This window comes from Prosopis cineraria, unplaced genomic scaffold, assembly GCF_029017545.1.
Source record: "Prosopis cineraria cultivar Desert tree isolate PC_DT_omini unplaced genomic scaffold, ASM2901754v1 PC7, whole genome shotgun sequence".
NCBI lineage: Eukaryota > Viridiplantae > Streptophyta > Magnoliopsida > Fabales > Fabaceae > Prosopis > Prosopis cineraria.
Genome location: NW_026555338.1, coordinates 17,299,062 through 17,319,092, shown reverse-complemented (window position 1 = coordinate 17,319,092; position 20,031 = coordinate 17,299,062). Strand labels below are relative to the sequence as shown.

The 20,031-nt window shown below is 31.0% G+C and overlaps 1 protein-coding gene and 1 long non-coding RNA gene across 2 annotated transcripts; both read right to left on the bottom strand.

The window, feature by feature from the left end:
• Positions 1 to 1,101: 1,101 nt before the first annotated feature.
• LOC129316862 (uncharacterized) lies at positions 1,102 to 4,556 on the bottom strand. Its single transcript, XR_008594812.1, has 3 exons — positions 3,925 to 4,556; positions 3,484 to 3,663; positions 1,102 to 3,298 (listed from the first exon to the last, which is right to left on the bottom strand). It is a non-coding gene; the product is annotated as an uncharacterized LOC129316862 (long non-coding RNA).
• Positions 4,557 to 9,776: 5,220 nt separating this feature from the next.
• On the bottom strand, positions 9,777 to 10,481 carry LOC129316527 (vicilin-like seed storage protein At2g18540). The gene has a single exon (XM_054960947.1). It carries the CDS (start codon positions 10,479 to 10,481, stop codon positions 9,777 to 9,779), a length of 705 nt encoding a protein of 234 aa, XP_054816922.1.
• Between the last annotated feature and the right edge of the window lie 9,550 nt (positions 10,482 to 20,031).

The window sequence follows — 20,031 nt, the reverse complement described above, 5'->3', positions numbered from 1 at the left end:
CTATTAACGTATTATGTAAAGAAAATTACATATGTACACTTGAAGCATAATATTAATTTAAATCGTGACATTATTTTAATTTTTGTCTGTTTATTTAGGACGTGATAATTTTATTACTCAAACACTTGCACAAAGCCTCACAATATATTATTTCTTCCACTTACATCTTGTCCTTACAAGAAGATATAATTTAAAACCCAATACCTTCATATGTATGTATGATTAATTCAAGTATAATACAAACTTACGAGGTATAACTAATTTTTTTTACAAACATGTATATAATTTGCTTCATGTTATTACTTAGCATTTCCAGGAAATGACCATATGTGCATCAAAATTTCATGACTCTTGTGTCTTGAACAATGATTCTGTCATATTGTGATCCAAAGAAAAACTTTTCTCTTGCCCATTCAAAAAGTCTTAATATCTAGTTGAATATGTGAGAGAGTGTAAGACCCGTCAAAATATTTAGTTGGGTATTTTTTTTTTTTTGGAAGTTATCATAGTTATCACCTCCATATAAGAAAAATTAAAACAAGTTTTTAAAAACAAGTAATTTGATACTAGTTCGGATTCGGATGGTAAGAAAAAAAGAATACACGGTTTGAATCCCCTAATGTAATAAAAAAAGTGTTTACAAATTTGAAAAATATGTATGTCAAAATATATGTTCAGTGATGTTTACGTATTCTATTAATTTAAATTAATATTACTATTTCACAGTAAGCAGATTTATTAAGTATGTAGAATATAACTGGCCTCAAAATATGTTTTTTCTTGTGTCTTCTACTTTTTCGTAAGATACGAAATTCATCCAAGTAGATTCCTCTGGTAGCATACCGTCATTTTTATACTGTGATTTATGTACCTAAAGCAGGGGCCGTAATGATACTTGGAAGGTTTTGAAGAAATATATCTCCCTCAATCACCTCTGCACAAAACCAAAAGAAAATAATACAGCAGCTATACATATAAAGTCAAAACTGTAAACATTAATACTTAAGAGAGCCAAAGAATTATTTGTAAAAGAAAAGGGAAAAGGAATATCAACTTAAGCAATGACCAAAATAATATGCACTAATTAAGTCGCAACAGCAACACAAATTAAGCAATGGCCAAAATAAAGTAAAACAAAAACAAAAATGATATGCACTGATTGAATCACAATAGTGACACAAATTTATCCAAGCTGTACCAGTCACCAGATGCTAGCCTTAACATCAATAATCAGAAACCTTTTGGTTGCACAAGCTAAACAACACCCCCACTTCTTACACTAACCAAATAAGAAACCCTCCTAGAACAAATTGACTCACGAAACTCTCGCCTCTTCAACATGCATAACAAAAGCCTTTTTTTTCAACTTGTCTTAACCAATGGAGAAAAGATCCAATCATTAATTATGCAGAAACATTGAGAACTAATTATCAAATCAATAGTCAATGTTTGTCATTTTCACTCCCAATAGCCAACATGAGACTATGAATCCAAAAGAGGCAAAACAAACTTCAACAATCCCCTTGCAAAACACAATCCTATGGATTCTCAATCCCCCCAGTCAGCTGCAATAAACCCATACCACAATCCAATGGGCATATAAATTTAATGAAGTAGCATCAACCTATAAGATGACGTCAATCTCAATCTAATCATCTATGAAACTTATAATCATCACAGGCAAAGAGGTCTTCTTCTAAATATTAGAAAAAATAATACTAGTCTGTCCCTTCCTCCCTGTTATCTTTTATAGTCTGATAATAATATTCTAGTAAGAAAGATAAAACGAAAAGAAGGCGGAAAAAACATATTAAAGTAATGGAATATGCTTAATAAAAAGAACATAAAAAAAAAATAAATTGCTTATAGAGGCATCACATAAATTATGGATATGAAAAATATGAATCACGACATGTGAAGTGCCAACAGAAAAACTGCGAAAATTACCAGTACAATACAACATTCTATATCGAGAAGAGGTGAGCTTTACTATGAAAAGAAAGAAATTCATATATGCTATCCCTCATATCCACAACCACTCCTTTAGAAACACGAAATATTCCAGCATTTCAAATGCCACAACAGTGACATCAAGCAAATACACAATTTTGCCCACGCCTCTTCATATAGAAATGAGTAAACTGGGGGTTAAATTGTCACTATCTCCTATTATAATACTTCTAATATCAATATAGTTCCATTGGTATGTTATCTTTAACCTTGATTTTGAGCAACAGGCATGGACGATGCTGTGACAACTGCTGCTTGGACAGATGATTAAGTAGAAGCATTGGCCATCCAACCAACTATATAATTAGAAGAAGTTAAAGCAGGTGGAAAGGACTACAGCAAATAAAATAGAAGAAGCTACAGTAGGTGGGTAGGACTACAGCAAATAAATAAGGACCAAATATTAATCTGGATTCGGCTGATTACTATTACTCCTATAGAGATGTAAACTAATGTTCAAGTTTTGTAAGATCACAAACCATGATCACCAAGTGATGAATAAACAGTAGGCTTTGCAACTGCATCAACTGGAAGATTGACAGGTGTAGGTGTGAGAGGACCATTAGGAGGTGAACATGCGTGATATTGTAAATAAAGTCTTGAAATCTGGGTTTGGCCTTCTTTTGCAAAGCTGATGCTGCCAACTCAAACTTCATTCATTGATAAGGGGAAAAAAGGGATTGAGAAAAGAAATTGAAAGTCATAACAAACTAGACTACTAAAACAATATACAAGAATACAAGAACTAAATAATATAGGCAATGACTGAATCATTATAATAGGAATAAACCTTAAGCAAAATGCTAAAATACTATAGCTGTATATGTCAATAAAATACTTTGTGATGCAGAAGAGATTAATAATCAAAAGCTCTCATTTTCTTGTTAATCCAATAACCAAAGCATCACTACCTTTGATTGATTAACGTCCTCAATCTCAATGATTTAAGAGTAGGAAACAGAAGCTTATCACGAAATAGAGGATTTGCTTCTATCAAATTTTTCAGCTGTATCTGCATAATGCTTCGAGCTAATTTAGTGTCACCATTCTTGGCCAGATTATCATTCTCCCTGGTATTTTAAAACAAATGCAAACTACTCCATTTTCTTCCAGACATTGGCATCCATGATACTCTGAGTAAATATTACTTCAAATAAAGGGTGAAAGTTCAACTACCCCTCTATATTTCTTTTCACCTATTCAGAAAGTCTGTATTGTTTCAAACAGCAAAGATTCATTCTGCAAATGTGCCACTACTACTTGCATAAGATTTCTTACCACCATATTTCTGCAAAAGATTAAAAGAAATGAAGTTTTATCTTGACCACAGGATATAAAGGAAGAAAAGCTTGCTTGTGCTAGACTTTATGTTATAACAAATAAGATGATACGGGACATCAGCACAACGAAAGAGCTGCAAAAGAATTTTAAGCATGGGGAACTGAACTTGCTTTCCAAGGTTGGTAACTGAACCTGTTTTCCAAGGTTGAACTGGATGTATTTATGCTTGATCATGTGTGCAATTTGACGCCTCATTGTGAGGGCAAAGAGGACAACCCATAACAGAGCAATATAGGCTAAAAGACGGGGACATCAAAAATGGAAAAGAAGATAATGACAAATGCTATGCAGAAAGCCTTTGTGATGGAATACCTGTAACCAAAATAAAAAATTGTCATCCATCTGCAAGGTTTCCACCAACCTATTTTCCATAAGAAATAGGCAATAAATTTAGTGATTCAATCCCCACAATCACATTATCTATTCTCTATTTTACCAAATAGAAAGGATACACATGAATATATACAATCAATCGCCATCTAAAATAAAAATAAATAAATAAATAGGAGTGATAAATGAGAAACACCGTATAAAAAAAAAAAACTTGTATAGAAAGAGGAATGAATAAATTACCGGAGTTATGAAGCGTGATGCAAACAAAGCATCCAACCCTTTTTCTCTCCTCAAAGTCCTCGAGCATGGATCCTTAACAAATACCTACATGAAATTTCTGCATAACAAAAAAGAGGGGAAGAGCGAGAAAAGGGAAGAACTAACTGAAAGGCTTAGAACGAAAGCACCACAGCAGAGATTGCGGAGTTGGGTTTCGATCTTGTTAAGGAAGGAGGATGCTTCAACAAAAGGCCGGGCAAGAATAGATTTATCATTATCTTTAATAATTGTAATATAGTGGTCGTAGAGAAGAAACCAAAATCACAGAGACGATGATAATAAAAGTAGGTTTTTCATCCTATATAACTTATAAAGAGTTCAAATTTATGCTTTCACCTTCCGTCAATGATTGCAGGGATCCTGACCTTCATTTCTCATTGGTTAATTTGCACCTCTATTGATTCTGTTATTCGAAGAAAAACAACATCAACAAAATCAAGAGATGATTTGTTCTCTCACTATCAGGAACTGCAGCGAAACTCCTCCACCCTCACCGCTCATCTCTCCACCGTCGTTAACAGAATAAGAATCGAAAGAAATGAAGAACAAAGGGAATGGTTTGTGAAATGGAACAATTGCGCCAAGGGACCACGAAAAAGGGGGAAATGAAGTACCATGAGAAACAACATCAGACAAGGCCACAAAAGGAGAAGATCGAAGGGAAACTCAAGGGATGATGAGTACGCAAGCACGTTAATTTGTACGGTCAATCTATAAAAATATAAAAAATTAATATTAAATTTAAACTCATCCACTAAAATATGTATGATATATGTTAATAATAAAATATATTTATTTAAAATTTTATAAATTTTTATTTTAAAAATAAAAAAGTTAAAAAAATAATTAAATTTAAATTGTCTAGATTAAATTCTTTCAGACATGATGAGCATGCGCGTCACCCTCGATAAGTATTGAATGAGCTCCGAAAGTTCAAATCAGTTCGGATCCTAAGAGCATCTCATGCTCATCAGCTAAAACGTGATCTGAGCGCTTCATTTTTCACTCTAAATGATCTTTATCATTAATTTTAAATTATTTTAAATATTTTTAATATCATATTTATTAAAATAAAAATATATAAAAATTATCAAAAAATTAATATTAATTAAATTTAGATTGTGTATATTTAAATAATCAATTTGTAAAGATTATAAAAAATTTTAATATTAAATTAGACCTTTTAAATTATATATATACAATACAGAATATATTTAAATAGTTAATAGTTAATTTATAAAAATTATTAAAATAATATTAAATTGGGTTATTTGTACTAACCAAATTAATTCTAATAAGTAGTTTTATTAAAAAAATTTATATTTTTTTACATATTTTTATTTGAAGAGAAAATGAATGGCCACATCATATTTTTATTCCTGACGAGTAGAGTGAGGATCCGAATCAGTTAATGCTTCCGCCTTCCGTGAAAATTGATGATTACGTTTGAAATTTGAAATTTGAGGAGACTGCACACAATATACAAACTGGAGGTGTTTTTGGAATCAGCCAATGACATTGGGATATTTACATGAGACCTTAAGTCCTTTGTCCAATCAGGTTGTAGATTTTTTTTGGCCAAACTGGATTCATCTACGCGATTAGTAGATGATAGTTGATGATTACATCATATAAGACCAAATAAAATTGGTTAGGTCCCCGGCCACTTTTTAAATTAATTCATGCGACGTATCGTGTTTTAGCCATCAACATTCCCATTTACTACTTCTTTGAACAAATTAACATCCATCATTGAAACCTTGATAACAAATTTATTATAAATGTTGCCAATAAATTATAGAAAAATTGATAATAAAATTCCTTTAAATTATATAAATGATAATTTAGTTTTTTGAAATGCTATAATTTCAATAAAGTTTCTATAACTCAATAAATTTTAAAGTGAAAAAATTATTTTATCCTTATTAATAAGTTGTTATTTTTCCTAAATTATATGACACTTTTTGGGCATATTTTTATGAAATTTAAGAAATGTAAAGTGTTCATAAATGTAACTACTCCCTCTGGTCTTATTTATGGGGCAGAAAGAGAAAAAATTTTTTATCCGATTTATAAGTTACATCACTAAATTTTCATTACAAATTTTTTTTACCCTCCATTGAATATTAGAGAGAGAAGATTCTTATTAAAATATATATATTTAATAGGGAAAAATCTAAAAACTTATTAAATTTTAAGATAGAATTAATGAGTTTTAAGGTTTTCTTTGATACTGATGAAACATGTTGAAAGTGATTTATAAATAGGACTAGAGGAGTATATATCAACAGTTACGACAAATAATTTATTTATAATAAAAATAATAATAAGGGTAAATTACTCTATAACTCTATATTTTCTCCCATGATCATATTTATAAATTATAAGGTAAAGAGAGAAAAATATTTTTTATCCTAATTATAAAACATGTAATTTGTAATGACCTTAAATTTTAAATTAAATAAAAAAAATTTCAATAGATATTTTATTTAAATAAATTTTATAGCAAGCAAAGATTGGTAGTTTATAGGAATTTAGGCAAGAAATGTTATTGAGGATTCAAAGTTCAAATTTTTCTAAGCAAAAAAATTTGGTTTTAAATTATAAAAAAATTTGTGCTCTTTTTAATAATATTTTGTGCTTTTTTTTTTGTAATTTTTCATACTCTTTCTTGTAATTTTTTTTAAAAATTCTTGAATCAGATTTTTTGAAAGGAAAACAGAGCATTCTTATCGTGTTTTTATCCTCACCACCATTCGAATTTCATAGAACCGGCTAGAAATAGAATTGTTGTCTCTGTACCCATTCCTCAGCTCTTCCTCTTTTCTTGATCATGTTGTTTCTCTGAGCCTCATCATCTAAAATTTCGTGGCCACCTAACAGCGACGTGAGCACTCCGTTCTCCTCTGCAGCAGCTTGGCAAACCTCCTCTCTCCTCTGTTTGACGTGCTCGACGACTTGGAGGAGGCTAGGATTTTTCCTCCTCTTATTCGTGTCTGCATAGGAGAATAGTTGAGATCCTCTAATGTCACCAACAGCGTCACTCGGCGTTGCACCTCCGTTCGCACCTGTGTTGGCCATCTTTGCTCTGTCTCTTTCTTTCTTTGGTGCGGCACGGTGTGCGTGGGTTCTGAATGTTAGTTCTCTTCCTTCTTTATACTTGCTGTGGTTGGGTTGCATAGGACAGCCTTCTTCCTCCTCCAAGTCCGATCTGCAATTTCTTCTCCTCCCTATTTCCGACGTTGCTAATTGAAGCTGCTGTCGCGTGAGTTTGGTGATGGCTGATGCATTCAGCATTCATCCATTCTTCCTCCTTAGTTGTTGGTGTTGCATGTGTGCATGAGGTAAGCACGATCCCTTTCTTCTTTTGGCCGATGAGTGTTGTATTTTTCTTTCTTTGAGCTGCCGTGATTGTTGAAGGAGGGAGTTGAAGTCTTCTTTTAATTGCTTTAGCTGTTATTGTGAGAAGGGGAAAATTTAATTTCTTAGTCGTCTGAGGGAAGAACTTGTTGAACGAGTATATACATGTTAGAATTTTTTTTTCTTAGTTGAAGTTGTTAATTTTAGTTGCTACCCAGTATGATTCAAGAGTTGATTGGGATTTAATTTGAGGTGCTTTGTATCTTTGATGATGCTAGAGTTATGTTAGAAGTTGATTAAATTGTTGAATGCTTAGTATGAGCTAAATTTTAATGCACTCATGATATTTGTAAATTGCTTGAAAGAATGTTAAATTGGCATAATATAGTTTGAAGGATTATATGTATGGTGACTTGGATTATTGCTTGAGATTATAAATGTTACTTGATGAAATATATGCCTTTACATATAAGTTGTAAATTTGAACTATTTATTGAGGGAAATCTCGGGAAACTAATTAATGGAGGATAAGGATGGTCTGTGAAATCAGAGAATGGGTTCGAGAGTCGGTTGAGTATGAGAAAGGTGTTAGGCACTCCACAACACCCGTTCGTCAGAACGGTTACTTGAAGTTTGTTGTGCTCTATTAATATGGTTTTATAATTATTTTAAGTATCCCTTTTATATTTATGTGTTTGATAAAAATGATAAGAATTAGGTGAGAAATGTTTATTTATTTACGAGGGAGGACGGACTTGACTCAGAATTTGACTCTGAGGCCTACGTACCCTGTGATGGGGATCAAAGTCCACGTAGTTCGGGCTTAAAAATTTGTTAGTGAAAATATTTTTGAATAGAAATTAATTAGAAATAATTCACCATTTTGCAAATAAAACAATTTCTGAAATTTTGATATGTGTGTTTTAAATTGCAAAAGGTAATTTAATTTTAATTATTTTCTCCATTTTTGAATTTTTGGAATAAAGAAAGAAAAGGGTTTAAAATCATTATTTTTTTTTATGTTTTATGATTGAGAATTTAAATTTCTATACCTGCAGAGCCTTATTAGTTCATACAATAATGCAATTATTCTAAGTATCTGCGAAGGTTCCAAAACCTCACACGATAAAAGAATTTACCAATTTAATTTATTTATTTTTAAGTTTTAATAATAGTTTGCTTAAATATGTATATATGTTTTTAAAGAATTTTAATCATCATACCTATATAGCCTTATTGGCTTATACGGTAACATGATTTATCCTAAATATCTACAAAGATTCTAAAATCTCACACGATAAAGGAATTAAATTTAATTAATTGATTTAATTAATTATATAATATATATATGTATATATATATTTTAAAAACTAAATTGTTATATCTGCAGAGTCTTATTGACTCATACGATAATACAATGATCTTAGAAGCCTACGGAGATTCAAAAATCTCACATGACTAAAAGATATAATCGGTAAATATGGTTACAATTTAAATACATTTAATTTGGTTAATTAATCTTCTAAATTGGGTATTATATGATTGTTTACAAAAATCATTTATTTATTATAACAATTAAAAATCACTATATCTGTGAGGACTTATTGTCCCACACGATAATGTGATTAATTTAAGTCCTTATGAAAATTCTTGAAGTCTCACATGGGACTTAAATAAATTACTTAGATTAAAAAAAATAGTTGATTTTAACTATGGGTCATTAAAACTATTGATTATACATATAAATTGGATCTCTATTCCTGCAAAATCTTATTGATTTACACGAAATGAGACCACCTTAAATGTCTACGAAAATTCTTAAAATCTCACACGACAAGTAAATGATTAGAGATGAAATTTTCTCTTATTCATTTCATTTTTTTAAAATTGGGTAAGAATTGAATTCTCTCCCCTCTGCCTTTTATAAAATAGGCTTTTCATAATAAATGAAATCGTACATGTAATCGTGATAATTACACTAATAAATATTATTGACAAGTAAAGGACCTTAGGACTAATGGAGATAAAGAAATAATGCTCATACATGTTAATATACACATTTAAAGACCTTGCTTAATAATTACACTAATTCTCTATTTGAAATGAGATTGTGCCTAAAATCAAATTTAGCTTAGCTATGATAGGAAGCAAAAATTATTATTTGCAATTTCTTTATATTTTTTTTCACACTCTCGTTTTTTTAAAAAAAATATGACAATTGCAATGAAATCATTTGGGAACTGAAAAATATGGGACAAAACATTTAAACATGAAATCCATTTTGGAATAGTAAACAGAAATTAAACACGTGTATTTTGGATTCAGAAGCAAGAACCTGTGTATATGGGATGTCCAGATCTGTCTCACTACTCCTGTCACTCCTCCCTCTCTGATCTCGATCTCTTCTTCCTCTTCTTTGTTTTCTTTGTTTTCAGAAAATTCTCCTTCACGTCTCACTCTCCTCTTTCTCCTCTCCGTCTCTGTTTCTTCTTTCTCCTCTCCGTCTCCTTTCTTCTTTTCCTTTCAGAAAACTCTCTGGTGTTGGTTTCTCGACTGACTCCGTTTCTCCTCCCTTCGTCTCTGTTTCTTTCTCTCTCAACCTCTCTCTTCTCCTTCGGTTCTTTCGTGCTCTGTTTTCTGTTTCTTCTGTGTGTATGTTTCTCCTTCCTTTTCTCCAGCCAAAAAAACCGCCCCCTCTTTGTTTCACGTTCGATCTTATATAGGGGATGGAAGAGGTGAATCATTACTCTCCTGCTCCGCTTCTTCCTTGCTGCTGCGTCTTTTGTGTGCACCGAAGTCTCTGCTCTATTTTTCTGCGTTTCTATCTCTATTTTCCTGTGCCATCCCATCTGCTTTCTCTGCTGTGCTGTTTCCTTCATGCATGCGTGCGTCCTTGGTTCTGTTTCTTTTCTCCTGCCAGTCGAAAGCATATGCGTACATGTTCTAGTTGCTTGCTGTTCTTTTTGCTCTGTTTTGCTTCTTCTGCGTTTCGTGTCTGCTGTCTCTAGCTCTTTCAGCATCTGCAGCTCATGTGTTCGTGTGTTCTGCTGTTTTCTCCTTTTTCCTGTTGCATGGCCGAAAGTGTGTGCTTGTTGTTGTTTCTGCATCTCTGTGCCTGCGTTTGGTCTCTCACCTTTACTATTTCTGTGTTTCTGCATCTCTGTTTCTGTTACAAAGCCAAAAGAGCTGTGTGTGCGTACGGCAATCCATTTCTTCCTCATTTCCTCTCTCTAGCCTATGCACCATGTACGTTCTGCTCTCCCCTCTCTTTTTTTGTTTATTAACTTCAAGAATTAGATTAAAAGGGAAGAGAAAAAAAAGAAAGAAGAGAGAAAAAAATAAATTAATTTTGAGTTAAACTAAAATACTTCTCTCTTTTTTTGGAAAACAACAAGATTAAAGAGAAAAAAAGGATAGCGAAAATTAACTCTCAAAAGTTGATTCTCGAATATTTTTAAATGATTGAGATAATTTTAAAAGATTTAAACAATATTTTTTTTATTTTTTGAAAATATAATATAATTCTAAAAAGGGTTAAATTTCATTTTTGTATTTTTATATTTTTTTAATTATTTATTATTAAATTAAAAAATGCCCGGGCAGAATACGGTGTTCACAGTACTCACACTTGTTTTTATGAGCTTTGTGCCTGTGCTTGTTTCGTAACTCCTGCCGCGCTTGTTTCGTGACTTTCAGCCGCCCTTGATTGGTTACTTACCCTTGTGGACTGTGTGTTCACATTTGATTAGTTGCCCTCGTGGATTGTCCACGCTTCCACGCTTGTTATTCGTTCTGATAAAGCCCTCCTAAATCTAAACTTAAAATTTATTATTTTACATTTTCTCTTTAAAAACATTCTACGTAGTAATACAGTTGCTTGAAACCTTTATATTCTATGAACAGTATAAATTTTGATAAATTATTTGTTTCTATTAACATTGTTCAAATTCATGATTATATCATTGAGAAAATTTGTTGTTTATTATTATTAATTTAAATTCATATTTCATTTTTTTTCAAAATTTTAAATGAAATTTAGTCATTAATATCTTCATATATATATGCGCGCACGCGCGCGCGCGCACACACACACATTTAATTGGAACGCTACTTACCGGTAATTTCTTTTGTCTCAGATAATGTAGCTGACGCTACTCCTCCAGCAGGTCATTGAGGGGTCCTTTTGTTTTTGGAAAAGAGGAAGCTTATAACTTAATGCTCCATGTGCACCATAGTTAGGTCTTAGTCTTATTTTATATCATGTAAACTAATCTCCTCACTGGTTTTATTGACAGAATTTGTTGTTGTAAAATTTTTGAGAGGTCTAAATCATAGGGGAGATTTTGTTAAAATTTTCACAAAATATTTAAAATTATATGAACTTTATTATTATATATAACTTATATATTGATAACTTAGCTTAACCTTTAGTTAATTAAGGCTTATGAAATATGAGTTCATCTCATATTTCATGCCGGTCATACTCATAACACCAGGGTGTGACATAATTGATTGTTTAATACAAGTTTCCCTTCCCACCCCAAAATAAATGTTGGTGTAGTTTATTGAAATATTGGATTTTATTTAAAGTATGTATATTTAATAAGAAAAAAGTTAAAAGCTTATTAAATTTTTAGACAAAATTAATAAATTTTAAATTTTTTTATTTTAAAAATACATGAAAATTGATTTATAAATAAAATAAAAAAGAATATAAAGTCACTGTATAAATAATGTGAAGTTGTTGAACAAATTTAAGGAAAAACTGCAACAACAAAAAAAACTGGTAAAAAAGAAAAAGAAAAAGTTGCAAAAAAAAGACGAGACAAAAAGAGGTCACAACATTGCGCAGATGTGAAAATGAGAGTGTCGCACCCTTTTCGCATGCTAGGCATGCTAGAGCCTTAGAGGAGTGAATCCTCAATGTTACAGTCAGCCATTCACAAGTTTCCATAATCCTTTGTCACAATGTTCTAGGAGCACCTAAGCTAGATAAGTTCTTAGTGTAGAGAGGGTCGGATCTAGAGCTTGGTAATTGTGGGGCCAAGCTGAAAATAAAATGAAGATTGAAGAATGGTGGGGAATCAAATTTAAACTAATTTACAAATAAAAAAAAGTAATTTTCATCAAAAGGCCAATTATGTATGGGGGGCAAGAACCCCTCCTTGTCCCCTCATAAGTCCATCATTGATTGTAAAGTTGTGTGAAGGGAAGCAGGGTTGTGTGAAGGAGTTTTGAGATCTAAGGTGAAATTATCTACAAAGCTTAATGTATTATTATTTATTTATATTCATATCACTTGTCTAGCTTTTTGAACAACAAAATAAAATATTAAATTTTTATAATAAAGTAATTCTAACATTTTACTTTTAATAAATAATATAGCTAATCTATTTAATATATTTTGTGACATGGTTGATCTTAAAATAAAATTTAAGTAATTTTAATTTTGAAAAAGCTTTTTTCAACACTAGTAACTATTACTATGATTGTCAATAATATTCTATAAGCAATAAAAAATGACTAATTATATAAAATATATAATTAATATTATTGTTCAATGAGAAAAATAATAACTAATTATATAGAGTATAAGTAAACTTTGTTTTTAGGCTTAAAGTGACCACCTTATTGGTCTAACATAAGCCACGACCCTGAAGGGAAGTAACTTGTGTTGAATGAAAAAGGGATAAGTATAGTACGAAGAAGCACGGTGGTTCTGGTGACTAGAGTCTAGAGGCAAAGTAACAAGCATAAATGGCCTAAATCAGGAAGGGTCGCATTTAGGCCAAACGATTACCGCCATGCGTGATGCTTCATTGGGGAGAGAGATGGGTTGCGTGCTTCTAAATTGACTGCCTGTTCGGCCAAAAAAAAAAAAATTGACCGCTTGCTTCTAGCCACGTGTCATTGTCTAGTATATCTTGTGCTCAGAGTGCATGCACATTTCCGAAGCATCCACCCCATGTTCGAATCATGACAGAATAATTGAAATTAATTAATATAACCGAAATTAATCATAAGTATAATAAAATTCAAATGCAAATTATGAATGACTACTAACAAAATGAGCAATGATTTGCAAGAGGTTCCAGTGAAAGACTTTGGAAAGGAGAGAAGACTTAATTTTAAAAATAATATAGAGATGGGAAATTATGATAGTAGTAAATAATTATAGAGAAAGTTTTCATTTTGTTCAAGGCCATTATATTGTTGTGGGAGATCTCTTCTAAGATGGAGGTAAAGATTCAGTCTCCAAAAAAGTATGATATATTTATCATATTGGCCTAACTTTGTTTTAATACATCAAACAAACATGTAAGACCAAACAAAAGTATTTGGGTCGAAGGCCACCTTTGGATGTAATCATGTGAAGTTGGGAATGAAGTATCTTTTATTTTTTTTCTTCTGCCTGGTTACGTCTTCTGCTTTATGAAATATAGAAAAACCTATAACGTAGGGCTTCCGAAAAGAATGATATCTACAAGTAGTGGTATTACTTTAGTTTAGTTGTTAATTTTTCTTGCATTGAATGGTATAATATCAAACAAAAGTATTTGGATGAAAGGAAACTTTTGAGTCTTTTATTTATCTAGAAAAATTTGCGGACAAATTCAAAAGACATTTGACTATGTGAATTGAATCCTTCCTATCGTAATTGGACCGATGAAACCTAGTGCTTTATGTCAATAATAAAGAATTATGTGTACCTTTTATATACTTCATTATCAAGTTCTCACGTAATTGTTGTGTGTTAATCAACGCACCTATAGACCAAACACTTTGTTTGGTCCAACGAAAACTTGAGTGAGGATTGTAAAGGGAAGTCATTTACTGTTATGTGAAAATTTTACTTAAACCCCCTCTTGAGTACATTATAAATACCACTAATTTTGTGAAGAGTATATATATTCCCCAAAATTAGCCAACTATATTGAAGAAACTTATTATTTGGTTTATTGTGACAATGCTATTGTGTTTCTTCTTATTTGCTCACTCACCTTACGATTAAATCCTTTCTGCGTAGCATCTAATCAAGTTCTTTTGCATTGCTAATGAGCGATAAGCCCTTCTTAATTTCAAGCAACATCTTCTTGATCCTTCAAAGAGGCTTGCCTCTTGGCCTGATGGTAACACAAATTGCCCTGTGATTGGACATCAGTTATTTGCCATCGTGTAACAAGTCATTTTATTCTTGAACTTCAAACGTCAACTTAAACTCCAACCCAATTCAATTTAGATTAGTTTGGGTTTTCATTAAAATTCCTTTGACTTGATGCAAGGCAAATTCATAATATTAAATATTTCATATACGTAGTGAGGTAACACTTATTGTTATTATCTTGTTAGAGAAAGAAATGTTCTTTCTCTAACTAAAATTGCAATCAAATTTTTAAAATACTGGAAATATTCTCGAGATGTGCTCCAAACACACTAAAGACTTTGTCCATAAGAGATTCAAAACTTTGTGGTCATTTGACACACCACATTGGGATTTTTAAAAATCTTGTTGCACTTGATCTTTCTTACAAATCTATTCATGGTGCAATTTCTAACCTCTTTGAATTATCTTCGTCTATCTGAAAATCAATTTGACAGAAATCCCTTTGATCTTGTACAATCACTTTCTCAATTAGAAGTACTTTCTATCAATTCGAATCTTTTCCATTGAGTTGTTAATGAATATCACCTTGATAATTTCACTAAAATATTAGCATTTGTTGAATTAGAAAACAAACTCATCTTAAAAGTGGGTCCCAATTGGAAGCCTTCTTTTCAAAAGTTGTAAAACTGATACATGAGGTCATGTCATTTAGGTCCCTAGTTTCCATCGTGGATATGATCATTGAAATATCTTGATCAATTGTCCATGCCAAAAAAACATCTCTGATTCCATCCCCATGTGGGTTTAGGATGCATTTCCATGTGCTTCTTGTTTTTTTTTTATTTTCTCTAACAATGATATCTATGGAGAGTTTTCCTATAATTTGAAGGATCCCATCAATGTCTCATGCATTTATCTAGGTGGAAATCACTTGAGCGGTCCTTTAGCACACATATCACCTAATGTGCATTTCATAGACCTCTCAAGTAATCAATTTTCTAGATCCAGCCTCCTTCTTATGCCAAAAAAAGGAAGAGTCAATGGGATTAGAATATCTCAATTTGGCATCAAATAATTTGTTATGTGGAATGCCTGGTTGTTGGAAGATGTGGGCAAACCTAATGATTATCAAGTTTGATAACAACCATTTCAAGGGGAACTTGCCCACATCCATGGGTCCTTTACCTTCATTGTCTTCATTACAACTTTTCAATAACACACTCTCAGGAATTTTTCCTTTTTGTTTCAAGGACAATACGAAATTGGTATTCTTGGATCTTAAAGAGAATCAATTTTTAGGAAATTCCACCTTGGGTTGGAGATATTCTTTTTAATTTGTAAGCATTTCTCTTGAAATCAAACAAATTCAATGGTAAGATTCTCAATCAAGTATGTTCTTTGAATTCTCTACATATCTTGGATCTTTTATAGAACAATTTGACGGGACAAATACCAAAATGCATCAACCATTTTAGTGTTTTGCTAGTAAAGAACATTAGTTTAGAATCATCGATCAAGAGCCAAGGAAATGGAAGTGAATATTCCATAACTAATATGCTCTTTAAATTGAAAGGAAGAGATGATATATATATTTTTTAGGTCTCATCACAAGCAGAGACCTTTCTGGTAACAAATTATTTGGTGAGATATCAAAAGAAGTTACAACATTGATGGGTTTGCATTTTTTGAACTTGTCCAACAATCTTTTGAGTAGTAAAATTCCTTAAAATATTGGCAAGATGGGATCTTTGGAGTCCATGGACTTCTCAAATAATCAACTTGGCGGTGAAATCCCATCAAGCATGCCCAATTTGAATTTCTTCAACAAGTTAAACTTGTCTTGCAACAATTTGAGGGGGGAAATTCCAATAGGCACTCAATTGCAAAGTTTTGAAGAATCTTGTTTTGTGGCTAATGATCTATGCGGTCTTCAACTGTTGAACAATTGTGATGATCTACACAACGTCCCAAACCATGACCAGAATAACAAAGAAGCTAAAGGAAATGGGATCAATTGGTTTTTTGCGAGCATGTCATTGGGATTTGTTATAGGATTTTGGGCAATAGTTGGTCATTTGCTTTATATTAGATCGTGGAGGTATACATATTTTTAGTTCCTAGAATGCATGTGGTACAAGCTTCGATATTATTGGTGTTAAGAAAAAATATTACTTTTTGTGACAATAGTTAATATGCTTTATAAGTATTTTGTATGTTGTTGCTTGTGCTTACTGTTGAGTCATTCCTGAGCTTTTGGCCAATACGTTGATTGTGTTTGGTAATATATGGCAATGTTGAATAAAAGGTCTCCAATTTGTAGCTTCTTGGTCCAATTGTGAATAATAACTTTTGTCAAAACAATAAATGATGAATAAAAGAATGAATAAATAAACCAAAATAACCTTTGGAATGTAAGATCTACATTTCCCTTTTTATATAACACGAAAACATAATCAATCCATCCTCATTACAATAAAAAAAAACTATATATAACAGTTATTTTTGGCTATACGTAGCAGTTTTTAACCATTATATATTCTCCGAGCTAATATATAGTAGTTTTTAACTGCTATATAGTTGTTAACTATATAGCAGTTATTTGTAAATAATCAAATAATAAATATATATCTATATATATACTCCCTCCATTAAAAAATGTAAAGCATTTTTTAAGAAGTTAGCTGTTAAAAAATGTAAGGCATTTTTAGTCTTTTAAGATGTAATCATTGTTTTTTTTTAAAAGTGTCTTTGTTGATGAATGACTTTATATTTATTATAAAGTATTTAATGGGAGTAAATATGAAAAGATAGGGTTAATTTAAAAGTAGGTAACTACTTTATTTGAGGTGAGATTCGATTAAAAATGCCTTACATTATTGAACAGAGGGAGTATATGAGAATTGTTCTTTAAAACAACATAGTAGCCCCTATATTATATTATATATATTTTTGTTTTTTCCTCTTAAATTCTCAAGCAAAGTAGAGTGAAAAAATAGGAAAAACAAAAACTAGATCAAGTAGTAGAGACAATATCTAGATATGAAATTAATAGTAATTGATGCTAAGGTCTTCCATTTAATAATTTAAATGCAAAGTAAAAAATAAAAACTATAGATCTAAAAAAAATTAAAAAAGCATCCTCATAAAAGGAAACGAACTCGAACCAGTACCACACAAATAAAAACAACAACATATTTGAAACCAAAAACTATAAATCGTGGTCGCAAGTTTGGAATACTAGCCTTCCATTTAACAATATAACCAGGGATGACTTATGATAGAATTAAGGGAGAGTGACGGTGGTGAGATTAGGCATCACACAGACTAGACAATAGTGCTCGGCATGTGCGTGCACATAGAACAAAGGAGAAGGGACGTACGTCACACAAGAGACCATAGCTAGAGTTGATCATGTGAGTATTAAAGATGAAGACTCAAAGTTTGAAGTGAGAGAGATGCTTGAGTAAGAAATAGGGCTAAGTATGAAGTATTGGAGAAGTAAAGTTGCTTGAGAGAGAGGGAGGGAAGGAGGGAGAAGGTTGAGTGTCCTAAGGATGAAGTGTAAATGTGTGAAATGAGAAAGAGAAAGTATACGTGCTGTTGGATGAAAAAAAAATAGTTTAAAGATAATGACATCATATTAATCCATGTTTTATATAACTTGTGTATGTTTTAAATTTTTTTGGAGGTAGATAACTATATAGCAGTTATTTAAAATGAATAGCTATATAATTTATAAAAAAAATCAAAAAAAAAAGACTATATAGTAATTATTTCGAAAGAATTACTATATAATATTTAGGAAAAATATTCAAGAGAAAGAGAGACTATATAGTGGTTTTTTGAAATAATCGCTATATAGTCTTTTTTTTCTTGAATTATGCCTCAACAATATAGTAGTTTTTTTAATAATATAGATGGCACTATATATAATTTTTTTTGGTAGTACCCACAATACTAAAGCAATAAGAAATAATAAAAAAAATTAAATTATAAATTATCAAAATAATACATGAATTTTTATTGCATCACATAAAAGGTATTAATTTTTTTATATTCTAATGTTTTTTTTTTAATCAAAGTAACTTTAGCTCGTGCCTTCCCTATCAACGTAAAATGTCATCCAGTCAACTCATCCAGATAACACCACGCATGCTAATATTCTTTTTTAATATAATTTATTTACATTACAATATCTTCTTTTTTATTTTCAAAATTTGCACAAATTTTTCTTGAACGAATTATTTCTGAAGCACTAAAAAGTTTTTGAAATATTTTTATATTAAAGAATTTTGATGGTGATGTGTGTGTGAGTATAATATCTGTACCTGTAACTTATTATGTTAGTAAAATATCATTTAAATATTCATGAGACGAAGGGTTCTTGGACAAGTGTCCAATGAAATAGAAAAAATATCCAAATCCAGCCCAATAAAAATAAGGGACAAAGGCCCACATAGCATAGAAAAAGGCAAAATGATTGCATCATCAAAGTCAGAGGGTCAACTGACATTAAAAAAGAAAAATCGGAGGGTCAATGGACTTCTAATTATGCAAAAATAAAACACTCTCCTTCGTCAAACATGACGGACTTGTTTGATTTTGTTTTCTATCTTTATATTCTTAAAATAATTCTGTAAAGTAATTTTTTAGAACACGTTTTGAAAATTAAAATTAAAATAATTTTGTCTGAATCATTAGTCTCAATAACATATCTAAAGAGGGTAAATAAAGGGTAAAAGAATTATTTTTATTACATAATTATCATTAATGAAAACATGATGTTTTTTTACCTTTTCTCTAGTTCTGTGGAACAAAAAGTAACAAAATGTCAAAAAAATAATCCCTTTTTTTTTCATTTTTTAGGGAAACTTTCAATTTTTTTTTTTGGTTTCAAAATAGATAATAGAGAACCAATTTTCATTAATTTTTATGATTTTCAAAATGAAAAAAAATCTAAAAATAGATAATCAAACAGATCCAACATCTCTATAAATGCAGTTCTAGCCTATTGAAATATGAAGACACAAATGACTCATTGTGATGCACTGATTGGCTAGCTCACCAAGTCATAACTGATAATACATAAGTTTAAATTTTTTATATCCCACTGATTGGTTGTAGCAACTTTTTGTATGCTGACATGATCTAAGCTGTCTTTCTGCACGAGTTTTTTAATAGAATGACACTACTACAGAATTATGCATATTTGATAATTATTTTCCTATATATTTGACGATTAAAAACCGTCAAATAAGCTCCTGTCATTTATGCAGCTTCATATATTTAACGGTTATTTTAACTGTCAAATATGTGTCATTATACTTGACGGTTCTTAATAACCGTCAAGTATAAGGCACCAGAACTCAGGCTTCGAATGAAAAACAAGGTCATATTTGATGGTTATATATGAGAACCATCAAATATTGCTAACTATATTTGACGGTTATATTAGATAACCGTCAAATATATGTACATATTTGACAGTTATCAAAATAACTATCAAATTTGTTTTATAATTTTTTTATATGGAAGCTACGTTTTAATCAACCCCTTTACAACAGAATTGACATTTGTAATCCAAATAATCCAACAAATATATA

Bases quoted from the DNA above. Each gene is read 5' to 3' on its own strand.
- LOC129316527 (XM_054960947.1), bottom strand. From the start codon at position 10,481: ATGCAGAAACACAGAAATAGTAAAGGTGAGAGACCAAACGCAGGCACA.